The sequence below is a fragment of the Sprattus sprattus genome (genome assembly GCF_963457725.1).
Source record: "Sprattus sprattus genome assembly, chromosome: 21".
Lineage (NCBI taxonomy): Eukaryota > Metazoa > Chordata > Actinopteri > Clupeiformes > Clupeidae > Sprattus > Sprattus sprattus.
Window position 1 is genome coordinate 7,422,249 of NC_137919.1, and position 15,418 is coordinate 7,437,666.

A 15,418-nucleotide genomic window follows, 5' to 3' on the forward strand; every position below is an offset into this window, starting at 1 on the left:
TTGTGAACCCATTCCTTATTTCCCGCAGTGCTGTGAGCCTGCACCCCTCCTGGGCTGAACTGTTATCGAGGAGCGAACGCGCCTTGTTTAGCCGTTCGGTCTCCCTGTATATCTGTGCTGCATATCCATTCGCAAAATAAACAGTCATTCACGTAACCTTCAGTGGTCCCGTTACCTCTGTGACACTCGGTTGCGTCTGTTTGTTTACTAAGGCCCATTACTTTTAAAAAGTGTGAGAGATTGAAATCATGGACTTTACTTTTAAAAAGTGTGACGAATTGGAATCGTGGACTCGACCTTTAATGAATTATTCATTTAGTGAATGATATATTGACACATATATTTCAAGATATAACAACAATAAAGCACATTATCACAAACTGTTAGTCAATTGAATAAAGACAAAATCAGTATTTAAAAATATTGTCCCCACAATCGGGAATATTCATTTCTGAGATATTGCACATCAAGAAGAAAAAAATCATACTTTCCCATATATTTCATATATTTCATAAAACCCATATATTTCCTTTCTGTAATATTAATTAAGCCATATGATATACATTTTTCATGTTTTACACACACACACACACACACACACACACACACACACACACACACACATGCAAACATCAGAGTACAACTGTGGGCATCTGCAGTTTTCCCAGGCAGAGCAGTTTGCAGACTGCATTGCATTCTGGGCCATGTTGTTCCTCCAGGAACAGGTTGATACCTCTCTGATGGAAGTTGGATGTCCTGCTCCTGGGCTTCCTTAAGGTGTGAATCTGGGGGTCTGTGAGGTACATCAGCCCTTTACCGTCCTCTGTCACCCAACCTGGACATAGAAACATTAGGTATGATTTAAGCATAAAAACATTAGGCATGATTTAGTCATGAACATTAGGCATGATTCAGGGATGAACTTTAAGGAAAATGGTCATTCTCAGTGTAGCCCCTGATTTACAAGGCACTTTTAAGCACAACTAAGACCAAGTTGGGAGTACACATTCAAAGTGAGCATAAGAGATAAAATAAAATAAAAATACAATTTAAGGGGTCGAAAAAAACACCAATGTCTCGGCCTGAGCGGCCTTCCTCAGGGCATACTGCTAAGCACATTGGAGATCAGTTATATAAGGAACCTTTATCATAATTTATCTATTATCTTACAAATTATCAGTCCAAACCTGATCATGTCAAATTCAGGTCAAACTCTAAAGTAAACCAACACTGGAGATCTCTGTTCATCTGCTTACCCTGGAGGTCCACAACCACCTCCTCGCCTCTGGAGTACTCATAAGTAAAGTGGCCAAAGGCGATGCCATACTCGAAGGCTTTGTACTTCCTTATGACCTTTCTCGTATTGTTGGTGAGCCTGCCGAAAGTTCCCAGCATATATGGTTCTGCTGTCAAACACCCGATGATGGCATCCCCCTCTAAAATCTGGAAAGTCAATGGTCAAAAGTCAAATATTTCCTGTTTATTCATCTTAAAAAATAAAAATAAAAAGCCAACCATCAACTGAGTCTGGCAGCCCAACTGAGTCTGGCAGAGTTGGCAGCCCAACACGCAGAGCAACACGCAGCGCAACACATAGCCCAACACGCAGCGCAACACATAGCCCAACACGCAGCCCAACACGCAGAGCAACACGCAGCGCAACACTCAGTGCAACACTCACCAGCAGCACCTCAGAAGGGATGAAGAAGATCTGTGCTGTCACACTCTTCTCGTAGAGCCTCTTGTTGAACTCTGTCACGTAGTGCTGAGCCGTCATCTGCCTCTCCACGTCGTTGAGGTGGTCGTGGACAGCCACATCGAAGCTGTAATACTGCTTTCCCACATAACTGATTGAAATACAGATGGAAGAGATGCTCAACAAATTTGAGGGAAATATTGTTGATCTTTAATACGGAGACATTAAATAGTTTGTCTCAGATAAGTGTGATAGATCATTTAAATTTTAAACATATTGTCTGTATATCTACCAGGTTGAATTCATAAAAACGCACAGTGTGAATAATGTGCTACATTTGAATGTTTGAATGTTTACATTGAAACTGTAAGCTATAGATGATTTAGTTAAAACTATATGGTCTTTATTACAGCGTCACACTCACCAGCTCATTATTACAGCATCACACTCACCTGCCCATTATGACAGTGTCACACTCACCTGCCCATTATGACAGCGTCACACTCACCTGCCCATTATTACAGCATCACACTCACCTACTCATTATTACAGCGTCACACTCACCTGCCCATTATGACAGCGTCACACTCACCTGCCCATTATGACAGTGTCACACTCACCTGCCCATTATGACAGCGTCACACTCACCAGCCCATTATTACAGCATCACACTCACCTGCCCATTATGACAGTGTCACATTCACCTACTCATTATTACAGCATCACACTCACCTGCCCATTATGACAGTGTCACATTCACCTGCCCATTATGACAGCATCACACTCACCTGCCCATTATTACAGCATCACACTCACCTGCCCATTATGACAGTGTCACATTCACCTACTCATTATTACAGCATCACACTCACCTGCCCATTATGACAGTGTCACATTCACCTACTCATTATTACAGCATCACACTCACCTGCCCATTATGACAGCATCACACTCACCTGCCCAGGAGCTCCTCCTGGTGGAGGAACTGAAGCCGGAATGCCTTCCGTTGTTTGCCTTCCTGCAGGTAATCACCGATGTAGACGTTTGTCTCACGCCCGCTCCACAAGCCAGTGGCCTTGGAAAACTTCAGGAGCAGTGCCCCTGAAACATGAGACCACAAATTCTCAATAACATTTTCAATATGAATATGCATTCTCAAATAAAATGATAGAATTTAAGTGTTAAGACGTTGAAAGCATGTAGATCATGACTATCACTGGGTTTTTCTCAGATAATATCACTATTACCAAGTTGAAGTTCATAATGTCAAAGACAAAAGTAACTGTTATATCAAAAGAGAATTGATGGAAAACCCCATCTGCACATCCACTGTGAGCAGAGCGCACTATTACAATGAGTATCTGAGTTCTTGCAACTACAGTGACACGAGCGTAGACTGGTAGAACCATACCATAGGCTTCCTTGTGAGGTAAGGGTGGAATAGTTTTCTTTGGCAGTCTGCTAATCAGGCAGTCGTGGCACACTCCTGCAAGAAGGGCGTTGTAATCCCGCGACGTCAGAATGTCCTCCAGCACCCCCATCTCCACCAGGTGAGGGGGGAAGCATTTCCCACATGTGACGTCTCTAATAGACTGACTGCTGTTTGAGGCGTTTTCATTCCTCGGCTTTGGGGCGTTTTGAGTAACGGACGGAAGGGGAAGAGGATCAAAAACATCTGCCTCTGTCTCGGCACTGTCCACACCACTCTTCGGACGACACCCCTGATCAGGCGTGGGTTTCAGTCTCGCAGATGGGAAGGTAAATTTGGTGTTTTTCTCTCCTTGGTTTGCCGGGAGACCTTCAGATCTTGCTGTCAGACCACTATCGCTGTTAGATGATCCGGTGTCAAGGGAAGGCACTTTCTGCCAGGACGACAGTGACCCAAAGCTACTGCTCAAAGAACCAGAACATGACCTTTCCTTGTTGCCTTGGGCGGTTTCTTTAAGACCTGCTGATGTATGGTTTATGTGCTGTTTATCTGGCTCATCATCTTCTGTTTCTATGGTCCTTTGGTCTGCAACAGTCTTTGGAACAGTTTGTCCAGATGCAGGTATTGCGTTGTCATTGTTGCCCTTTCCGCTTCTTTGCCCTGATAAACTACATTCAGATGAATAATTCTGGCGTTTATCAACTTCGTTTGTTGGACTATCATTGCCTCCAACGACCTTGTGACTATCATTGATAGATGATCCTGTAGCAAGAAAAGGGACTTTTTGCAATGACGACAGTGACCCAAAGCTACTGCCCAAAGAACTAGAATACCACTCCTTGTGGCCTCGGGTTGTTCCCTTGGAACCGATCGATGTGTGGCTCAAATTCAAGATATCTAGATCATCATCTTCTGTTTCAATGGTCCTTTGGTCAGGAATAGTCCTTGGAATAGTTTCTCCCGGGGTAGTATTGTCTCTGTTGCCCTCTCCACTCAATACTTTGGATGCCATTGAAAGACGAGGGGATTTTTCATCACCCGTGTTTGTCTGAACACCTTCGCGTCTTACATTCAGATAACTATCATCAAAAGATGAGTCTTTGTCAAGAGAAGGCACTTTTTGCCAAGATGATCGTGACCCAAAGCTACTGCTTAAAGAACCAGAGGAAGTCCTGTCTTTTCTTCCATTGGTGGTGCCTTTGACAGATTGGGTGCTTGAGTTCCGCACGACGTCCATCTCATCTTCTTCTGTCTCTATGCTCCTTTGGTCTGAGATAGTCTTTGTTGTACTTTTTTTGAACAAAGACGTTCTGTGGCTCGTGTTGCTTTCTCTACCTGTTCTGGAGTGGGAAGTGAGCTGTGATTCAGATCTGATGTTAGATGTTTCTTCTCTGCCTTTGTCTTTGGTCTCACCCCCACCTTTGGCTATGGACGCTGCAGAGGAGCCTAGCGCCAGAGAATCTAACAAAACTGACGGGTCATCGCCGTCACACTCGGTGGGACAACACGAGTCAACTCGGTCTCTCGGACCATGTGGCGTTTGGCTACTGGTTCTGATGATGCTCTTCATGTTGCCCCACGAAGACCCCAAGCTACTACTGAGCGAGCCTGAAGAAATCCTTGCCTTCTTGATCCCATCCGCCGGTTTCTGCCCCTCCTGAGAAGGGTCATCCAATACTTTTGACTTCAGGTGTTGCCACTCATCACTGAGTTCGTCCCTGGCTGCTGCCTCAGCATCTCCCTGGTTTCCTGGTAAATGGGATGACTGATTTGTCGGAGTCATGTCCCTCTTCGCTCCCTTTTGGACAGCAGGAGGTCCACTGTGTGCTTGGTTCTCAGTGGCACACTCCGTGTTAGGAGTTTCGGTGGCTGTCCCGAAAGATGTGACGCAGAGTCCGTGTGACGACGACGACGACTCCCATTCCGCACTCTCATGTCTGTGGCAGCTTGCTTTAGAAGCCTCGCACACAGATCGGTGATGCTGTTGGAATCTCGTCATCACCTTGGCGAAGTCCTCCATCGTGAATACGACCGTTCTATCCTCCGCGGCTCTGTAGGTGTCTGGGATGAAGGATCCAGAGTCGGAGTTCACGAATGGCTTCACCTTCAGCAGTGACTTGACTTTATGTACAAACCCCATGATCTTTTGGCAAAGCTTGTCTCTGTCGGCACTCTCCTCGAAGCAGTAAGTGTAATATAAGGCAGATGCTTCCCGGCAAACCTGAATAGCTTCTGCCACTAGGCTGTAATGGCACCCAAGCCACTTGTGGGTTATCGCTAAGGCATACACTGCTTTCATGAATGTGTGTAGCTCCTGTTTGCTAGTCACCACATCCTCCTCTGTCTTTGTCAGTAAACCAATTTCAAAGGCTTCTTTAGCTTGGGTCAGGAAGGTGGTTTTCTCTGATGGAGAGCACTCTGCTGAGAAACTATACGACAGAAGGCAGGTCCCTTGTGTAACCTGGGGAAAAAGTGACACATCACATGAACGAGGACCCTTTGCTGACTTAATTTGTACACTAGAAAATGTTTTAAGTTCATTGCGCTAGTAGTTAAGGACCCAACACAGAGGCAAAAGCTCTGTTCCTCACATGCTTATTACAATAACGACTATAAAAACTAACACTATCTAAGAGACACAACACTATCTAAAAGCTATTACTATAAAGACTAACTCTATCTAAGAGACACCACACTATCTAAGAGACACATCACTATCTAAAAGTTATTACTATAAAGACTAACACTATCTAAGAGACACAACACTATCTAAAAGTAATTAAGCAAAATAAAACATCGCATGACTGACTGTATCAGTTCTTATCAAAGTCAGCTTTTCTGTATCTCGCCTCAATAAAAATATTTACTTAAGTCTAAAATGATTTGAATCTCATGCAACTACACGCACATAGCCACCCGATGTGGCAAATCCCGGCCAGATCGGGTGATGAATCCGTTTCAGGATTAGCCACCATCTTTTATCTTTGTGCAACCATGACCCTCTTGGACCACACATTGGCAAGATATGAAAGACATACTGACTCCTCCAAGTGTACCCCACACTGGGCTCTGGGGGGAGAATAGCCCCACACTAGGGGGAGAGCAGCACCTCTGGGGGGAGAATAGCCCCATTACTGGGGGGAGAATAGCCCCTCACTGGGGGGAGAATAGCCCCTCACTGGGGGGAGAACAGCACCTCTGGGGGGAGAATAGCCCCTCACTGGGGGGAGAATGGCTCCTCACTGGGGGGAGAATAGCCCCTCTGGAGGGAGAATAGCCCCTCACTGGGGGGAGAATAGCCCCTCACTGGGGGGAGAATGTCCCCACACTGACCTTTGGTCAGCACTTTTGTCAACGTGAATTTGACTTTGACTTTGACCTGAAAGTCAAGCTCAAGGTCTTGGGGAGTGAGGTTAACACACTCCACAAGTCTGTACTTGCTGGCCACCAGTACATATGCATGCAAATGGGTTTGTCAATACCCCCACCACCACTGTAGTCGAGGGTCAGAGAGCAAACACTCACCACGTTAGTTAGCACATAAAGTGAAGCATATTGACTGTAGATCACTGCCATTTTAGCTGCCTCGGCTGCAGAAAGTAGGCGATGTTGGATTTTCCCAAGGAAGGCCTTTGAAGGGCGGAGACACACACACACACACACACACATACACGTATGTGTAAGAAAAAGGATATTGATTCATTTTTTATTATTTTAAGCGTCTTTGAGAACTGTGAAAAGCGCTATATGTGATGTATATTATTATTATAATTTTATCTCAAGTGTTCAAATTTAATTAAAAAATACTAGTTCTGAGATAAAGACTAGGGTCAACATTTATTGCAGAATTCTGATAAAACATATACACATTTTATTAATCCTTCACCATATCTCACCATATGGGTATCTTCACTTGTCCTGAACCTGTGAAAGTCCTTGTCATCCATTGACACCAGTATGTTTGCAAGAATACCCAGTGACGTTCCGATTCCCTGCATGTAAGTTTCACAAATGAAGTTATGTCCTTTTTCTTATAACCTATAACCAGACTATCTCTTAATTTACACTATAGAGTCATATAGTTGTGTGGAAAGTGTAATGTAAATTTCACCTACACTGGCTTCAAAACTCTCTCTCTCTTTCGTTTTTACCTTCTTATCAGGTTGAGGAAGAGAATAAAACCCAACCAAGGAAGCACAAACCACTTCTGCTGCCTCAAACCAAAGCCCTGCAAAAAGGTAAACAAAAATAATAATTAAAGTCACAATTCGAAAGAGGAGAAAAAAGGTCAAGGTGCACACCCACCCCCTGTGTTTTCTTGACACACACACACACACACACACACACACACACACACACACACACACACACACACACACAAACTCACCCAGCTTCTGAAGAACTTGCCCACGAACCTGCACACTCACAGCCTGTACAAGAGTCCGATCGCTGTCAGTGTGGTATCTCCAACACCCTAATCAATGATCAGTGAAACACATTTAGTATTTATAAAATAAAACAGACACACAAAAGACAATAAAGGACTGACTCTGACATTTTGGTTTGTTAAAACAAGCTCACCTGTTGATCCACTGTTGCTTATTAGATTGCTGAGAATATACTCTGCCTTCTGCAGTTTACCTGCGGTTTCAGTAAAAAAATCTATTATAACATTATTATATTTCAGCTCTTTTCACTATCTAGAGTAGTCTTAAACTACCACTTAATGCACAAAACCATGCAGCCGAAATTTGTATTAAAATGTACGCAGCCAAAACAAAATCACAAGTATATAAAATCAGTAAAAGGGTAATAAAAAGAGTTTATGTAAGACAAATGAAATTGCTGAAACCCTTCACACACATTGCCCTTGCTATTGGTTTCTACCGGCACACTTACTATGAGTGCTATTTTCCTTTGGTGTCTTAATAGTCATATAATCATAGACATGGAAACAAACGTACCTGTGCTGAAGTAGACTCGTGCTTGCCGGATGACCATCTGAGGAGCAATAGGCGTACCCGGATAATGCTGATGCAACTTCCTGGCGATCCGCAGAAGCTGCCGGGAGTCGTCTGTCCAGTACAGGAAACGGTCAACCAGGAAGATGGCGGAGGCTGCCCAGACAGGCTGGCCAGCCAAGATGGCTGCGCTTAGGTAGGCCTACAAAATAATACAAACACATACATTACATCCAACTATCAAGTCAAGAGGAACATGGAATCCAAATCGATTCTGAATCCCTTATTTTTGTTATGGCCATGATATAGTCAACACGGTAAGGTCATTAACATGTTATAAACATTAAGTATAAGTTATAAACATGTAGGGACACTATATAACGGGAGATGTACATTACATTATAACACATACAAAGTGCATGTAAGTACCAGTAGCTGACACAGGTTTTCATTGATAAGGTCCTTTAGGTTGACCTTATCCTTTGAGGTCAGGGAATGCTTGTACTGCCATTTCTCTGGCACAAATGGCCATTTCATGTCCGCAGCCTCCTGCAGAAGTATGACCAGTTCACTGGAGAGGGCCTCTAAGGGGTCGGAGTTAGTAAGTGTTAGTGTGTACGTACAGGGCATTGATAATGAAACAGATGTGGCACAATGAACAGGTTATTAACTTACTAACTAACTGAAGGTTATTAACTATTAACTATTAACTAACTGCAATGAAACTACTATTAAGAAAACATGTTAGAAATATTAGGTAGGCCTAGTAGCCCTGCTGTATTTCTATACAGTCAAGACTAGATTGCTCCAAAAACAACAACAGAAATAAATAAATATAATTCCTCTATGTTATGAATTTCATGTTGCTAGGAATACTTATGGCTTTAGACTTATGAACCTTAAACTCGGAAGCATTTTGACTAATAATTTCCACACATTTCAAAAGAGATGATTTGTCTGCAGGACTCAAAATCATGTACCCACATTGCCATAAAGCGTCTGATTCTCACCTCTGCATGTTATGAACTCCTGTTGCATCTCCACGCTTCCCTCCACGCCTCCGTGTGCCATACGTCTGTGGCACTCCCCCAATATGTCTGCGACCTTCTGGCTGTTCATATCGCCTCCGGCGATGGTCACCTGAACCAGAGCGCGTTTAGACAGTTTGTAGTCAATACATGGTTGACGTCGTGGACTGCTGAAGGCATATGCGATCTGAATAATCTTGTCACTTTCCTCGAAAAGGAACATAAATAGCCTATATCCGTTCGTTAGTGTTATTGGTGTACGTTGATGTTATGTGAGTTGGTTTTTGATAAAAGCGACTGCTAAATACATTTCCATAATCATAGAACATTGGAAGACAACAACAACCTACTATGATTTTTGACCTCACCTTCGTTCTCAAAAAAAGCTAATTGTTGAGCCTATTTGATAAATAGAGCTTATGAAAAGACCAAGTAAACTGCAAATAATTACCACAACTTCCTACTTTGTGTAAACATACAGTGACGCAGTCGAGGTTCCCGGTAGCCTCTGAAGATATTCACTATCGCTGATTTGATTGGTCCAAGACAAAACGTAGGCGTTACAATAGTGAGCGGAATTTCCCAAATGACAGGTCCAGGATTAGGGCACTCAATTATCGACATTATGACAATTTTTGGTAGGCTATCGTGATACAAGGAACCAGTTTGGGCTACATCTAAAAACTTTTCATAATTTAAATGTCATTCATACATTTTCCTATATCACTTCTGTGTATGATAGTCTTTAGTATTTCAATTTAACTTAATATTTTGTTAGCCTGACCACAGAAACTTTAATTTCAGCGATACATCTTGAACAGAACACAGGCCCTAGCTTATATTGTTGGTTTGTTTGTGGTTGGGACAAAAGTCTGTAAATCGCGTCACAAATTGAATATAACAGACCTAACTCATACACATAAAATAAGATAATCTGGTTGTTGGGTGAAGACAATTTTCGCTACTGGTTGTGTGTGTTAATGTTATAAACATAGCACAAAAAGTAATTTGTGTTTGGTAGATTATTTCTTTGTTGTAACAATGCTTCTTTGCAATACATCTTATACCATTGGATAGCCTGTTTATATACATTTTAAATGGTGCCACATTTGAAAGGAACATGTATTTGGGGGATGAGCAGACGAGCTGAGTATGTGGGTTGCGCCCATAAAAAAATTGCCAAATGTTCTCTGCCTGGTCACCTAGGCTTGCCATCATTGGAGGCAATCTCAATGCAGAGAGATATCAAGATGAGATTCTGCAACCAGTGGCAATCCCATATCTCTACAGTCTGGGACCGAGCTCTATCCTATCATCCAAATTGACAACGCTCGCCCCCACAGAGCGGGGTTTATCAGAGACTACCTCCAGAATTTGGGAGTGGGGAGGATGGATTGGCCTGCCATTAGTCCTGACCTTAACCCCATTGAACACTGGATCAGCTTGGGCGTGCTGTTTGTGCCAAACAAGAGTCAATGGCAGAATAAGAGAAGATGTGGCAAATTTTTCATGGGCGCAACCCACTTACTCAGCTCTGCTCCTCATCCCCCAAATGCAGGTTCCTTACAAATGTGGCACCATTTAAAAGGGAAACAAACAGTCAATGTTTCACAGGTTTTGTAGTTGATGTATTGCCAAGAAGCACTGTTACAACAAAGAAATAATCTACCAAACACAAAATGTCCTTACTTTTTGTGCTATGTTTAGATGTATATGGCTTTTAGAGACTTCTGCTGTTTTTTTGGCCAAAACACCACAAGGTGGCGTAAATGGTTTGGAAGAGAGTTTGAGTACTCTATTCACCAGACTGTGACTAACAAATAGTTACATAATGAATGTGTTCACCTTGATTGTGATTCACCTTGTGAAATTGGTCTTTATAGTTCTATAGGACTTCAAAATCTGAATAGTTTTTGCCTTAGCCAGTTTGTTTGTTTTTTGGAAGGAGGGAGGGGGGGGGGGGGGGGGGGGGTCTACCCTCCCTTCCCCTGTGTAGGGAAATGTACACAGGCATACAATTTAACGTTTTGTAAACAGTGTTGTTCTAAACAGTGTAGTAGTGTGTATGTGTATACATCGCCAACCATGCATCTAGCTAAAACTGACAGAGTATTAAAGAAATTAGCTGGTTTATAATTTGCAAACAAAAATAACACTGCTAACGTACACATTAGCTGATCGATTTATAGTGTAGGACTCATCATCACTTGCCATTGTCAAAGTTTAATGTTCAGCTAATCTTGTGCTCCTTCGTGTAGGTTCAGTATCTTCAACCTGGCAACCCAGGAATCTGGGGAGGAGGGAGACAACGCTCTCCAATACTTTGAATTTGGAATGCAGTACCGATTTTAAACGCTTGGTGTCCGGGCATCAAATAGCTCCTTTAGAACTCCAACCCTAGTGTATTTTGTTCCCTATCTCGAATGGTAAACATAAAACATATACATTGCATGTATGGTATATACAGCAATTACATTCAATTAATTTATTAAACTGCCCTTTGCCATTTATTTTCTCTGGCCAATAGCATCGCTGTAAACTGACCCATTAACCTACATCGTCATATATAGCTATACAACCAGCTGTCTGTCAAGAAGCTCCTCCCCCCCGACCATGGGAATAATGGTATACCGTCGTCTGGCTTACTCTTATTCTGAAGTATTCGTGTACTTACTGTAGCAGGCTGATGGTTTAGACCACGTGGACGGAGCTAACCTTCTGTTGTGAAACTACATTTTGCTACTGTTTTTGGAGGACGTCGAAAACTGATAGTCTCCCGCCGCCGTGTTCAGGTGAGGAAGCATTCTGTTTTTGTTAGGTTTTGGTCTTTTGGGGGTATGCTTGAAACCTGATACATAGGGCGCCCCGTCACCCCTCTGTCACAGGCATTTGCTTAACGTCAATAAGAGGAAGTAGAATTGGCAAAAATAAATGTTTACTTTTGTCATTAATTGCTTAAAATGATAGGCAGATATAGGCACAGTGCCTTCATTGTGCATGGTGGGGTTTCAGGCTGCCTGCACTGTCAACAATAGCCTTAGCTGTTTGTAGATAGCATCTATCAAGAAAGTGGCTTCATTCAATTTAACCAAATTGGGAAGGCAGTCTAGCCCAAACTTTTAAAGAGATTAGTCTGACATTAGCTTAAGGCTTAATATCGTTTCCTGTTATTGCGCAGTTTAACGTTTCGCACGTTTTGCGCTCTTACATCTGTCATTTAGAAATGATAGGTCTTTGTTGACATATTTTTCTTCAAACAGCGTTGTAGGTCTACGACCGACTTTACCTATTTTCTATGTCTTTCTATGTATCAGTGGTCTGGAATAGCCACTGCGCATCATATACCTTCCTCGAGTAAATGATGTAAAGATAAGGTTAGCTTAATAAAATGGTGGCAGTGCACCGTGCCTTCAGCACATGGGTAGGATGATGACGCGCGAAAGTGACAGATTGCAAATCAGGTGGCAGAATCGCTGCTGCCGCAGTCTCCATTCAAGCCAGACACGCTGACACAGTTAAGCAGGCAACAGCTTTAACGGAGTCGATGTGAAATCTAGAGCTAGATCATGAGCTAGTTTGGCTCAGCAAGGTGACGTATGTTTAGATGTCTTGAGGGAACAGAAAATAGCTCAGTCGTACGGTGTTTCTGCGCTGAACACCAGCTAGTTACCTTAAGCACTGTACGCACCAAAACAAAATCCACCGACTCGTTCTATAGTACGCTGTTTCCCATGACTGCGTGGTAGAACAGCTGTGTTGGGGCATCAGGTATGTGGCCTAGACTACAAGTTAATTCATATTCCAGGCTACAGGCAACTGACGCCTTACCGTTCGGGTAGCGAATAAAACGCCTAAAGCCTACCAATTTCTGCATGGAAACTAGTGAAGTTCTTAAATGCATACAAAAAACACGCTTTATGTTGTTAAGGATATCAATATCATATCAAGTCGAAGATACAGAGGGCGGCTGTCAGGTTTTGAATCGCTTTTTGTCTTGATTACTTTGTGCTAGGGCTTGCTGTGTTAAGGCCAATTTAGGGTCGTTTTAGACGCAGAGGCGTAAGCACGTAATTTACACAAGGAACTTGTTTTAGACAAGTTTTGATTTAGTTCAAGCTTTTGACAAACACACACAACAGCGACCAGCAAACCAATCTAATAATATTCTGATAGAGTAGGCTTGCACATTTTTAGCTCTCTCTATTTACCAGAAAATTCGGAGGGATGGGATTGTGCCCTAGCTGCCCTGTGCACAAAGTATGAATTCTGTGAGTTTTTTGGTTTTGGATAAAAAAAATGTGCTTATAAATGTGGACAAAACAGGGCTTTCAAGCTGTTTTGTTTAGACGCGTACTATCTAGGCTAGGTATTATATATGAAATTGCACTTTAGTGGTGCAGGGCCATAGACTACAGACCTGTTTGAATTAATGGATTTAGCTTAACTGAGACTTTCAACTCACCAAATACTTTATTTATTTAATGTATAACAGCAATGACATACTTGGTGAGTGTTCAATTTCATTTGACAGTTTGATTTGTCTAAGTCAGTATTTACAGGTGTTTGAAACATGAAAGGGAGTAATAAGTGCATGATTTGGATTTTCTGACGTCAGAAGTCAAGCCCCTCTGAGCATTAACCTTCACATGTGATTGAGTTTAATGACTCCACCACGTGAAAGTAAGGTTAATGCCTGAACCTTAGGCACCAAGGCTTTAACTACAATGAGACACATCTTCAGTGGCCAGTTTCTTAATTAGCCAGCACACAAATTAATGCTTAAGAAGGTGTACAACCAATCAAAGTAAAGACAGATGATGGATAGATGGATGGGCTACTCATCACAGACTCATTGTGTAAGAGACTGGCGTTTGTATAAAATACAAGGCTTTCCTGGTGTTTCCAAATTCACCAACATTTTCCACTGGCTCCGGACGTCTTTCAGTAACACATAGGAGTTGGGTGGAGGCCATTTTGCATCACCAGACAGTGTGCCCTGAGGTGTGTTCTGTGTCCAGAATTTGGGTACACTGCCAAGAGATGGCTGGCATAATATTCTGTTGTTGTGACTTTTGTTGTCGGTTACCTGACTCTGTTTGACGCGGCAATAGGATTTGTGTTGTGGTTGAATAGGCTTTCACTCTTGTGAGTGTCGATATCTGTCTCCTAGGCAACCAACAGTCATGATTGAAGGGTCTGGGAGCTGTGATGAGCGAGGGGAGGGTCCTTTATGACGTTATGGGACGGAGGTACCTGCAAACAGGTTTATTGTAATTGGATGCAAATTTGCTTCACGGAAAACACACCACTGTTACGATCATATTACTCATTTGGACAGTCTGACTCATCCCGTCAAGCCTGTGGCTGTGTTCAATCACAAAGCCCTGAGGGGGACCAGGTGCTAGGCATTTCTCATGTTTCCATTTCAGTAATATGCCATGTCATGACACCAGGCCTTGTAGAATAGGGAATGTAGAAGGCGAAACCATTAAAAAAACAGGTTGTTTATTTTTTACTTTTAATTATTGCTTATAGGCTTTTTCTCCCAAGTTGTTTGCTGTCCATGGAAATGAAATCCATGAACTTAATGCCAGCAACCAAATGCTGGACCGTTTCAGCTGCAGTGACACTTCGGAGAGTTAGAGTTTTGCCAAACTGTAGGTTGGGAGTAGGAAATGGCAGTTGCTGTAAAGAATTTGGCCTCTCACAGAGGGGGGTGTGTCTGTGTGTGTTTTGGTCTTTTCTGGTGCTGCGTGCAGGTTGGAACGTGTCTGTCCTCTCCCTCCCACTGCCTTCCTTTTATAGAAGTCTAAACAACAAGCAGCCATCTTGGCCGTCCCACCATTGGCCACCGTTGCAGTGAAAGGGAGAGTGATCTGTGACATGCCTGGAATGATTTGTAGTGTTGAAGAGATCGCTTTCGTGTGAAAACGTGAGGACGTCTGTTTCTTGACCCATTTTTAAGCATTTCAGGTAGGACATGAGCTACCTTTTGGTGTGTGTGTGTGTGTGTGTGTGTGTGTGTGTGTGTGTGTGTGTGTGTGTGTGTGTGTGTGTGTGTGTGTGTGTGTGTGTGTGTGTGTGTGTGTGTGTGTGTGTGTGTGTGTGTGTGTGACAGTGAGCGCTTTTTCTCCCAGCAAGGGATTCTCAAATTCCTCCTGGCTAATCCACACACAGAGTGTGTGTGTTTGTGGTGATTTTGGGGGGCCGCCCCTTATTCAAGTCTTGAGGTTGTCGCTAGCTTGCTTTCACTCGCTGCATTGACCCAGACCAGATAAGGGAACCACTTTTAAACAGAAGGGTT

General features: G+C 42.9%; 1 protein-coding gene across 1 annotated transcript; it reads right to left on the minus strand.

Moving 5' to 3' along the window:
• Positions 1-632: 632 nt before the first annotated feature.
• alpk1 (alpha-kinase 1) lies at positions 633-9,205 on the minus strand (the record flags this gene model as incomplete). The annotated part of the gene is made up of 14 exons (XM_080860107.1): positions 633-835; positions 1,257-1,443; positions 1,682-1,847; positions 2,653-2,797; positions 3,108-3,506; positions 4,461-5,586; positions 6,651-6,755; positions 7,022-7,117; positions 7,277-7,353; positions 7,513-7,599; positions 7,707-7,766; positions 8,090-8,288; positions 8,516-8,670; positions 9,097-9,205. The coding sequence occupies 14 exons, from the start codon at positions 9,203-9,205 to the stop codon at positions 633-635; spliced, it is 3,114 nt and encodes a 1,037-aa protein (XP_080716233.1).
• Between the last annotated feature and the right edge of the window lie 6,213 nt (positions 9,206-15,418).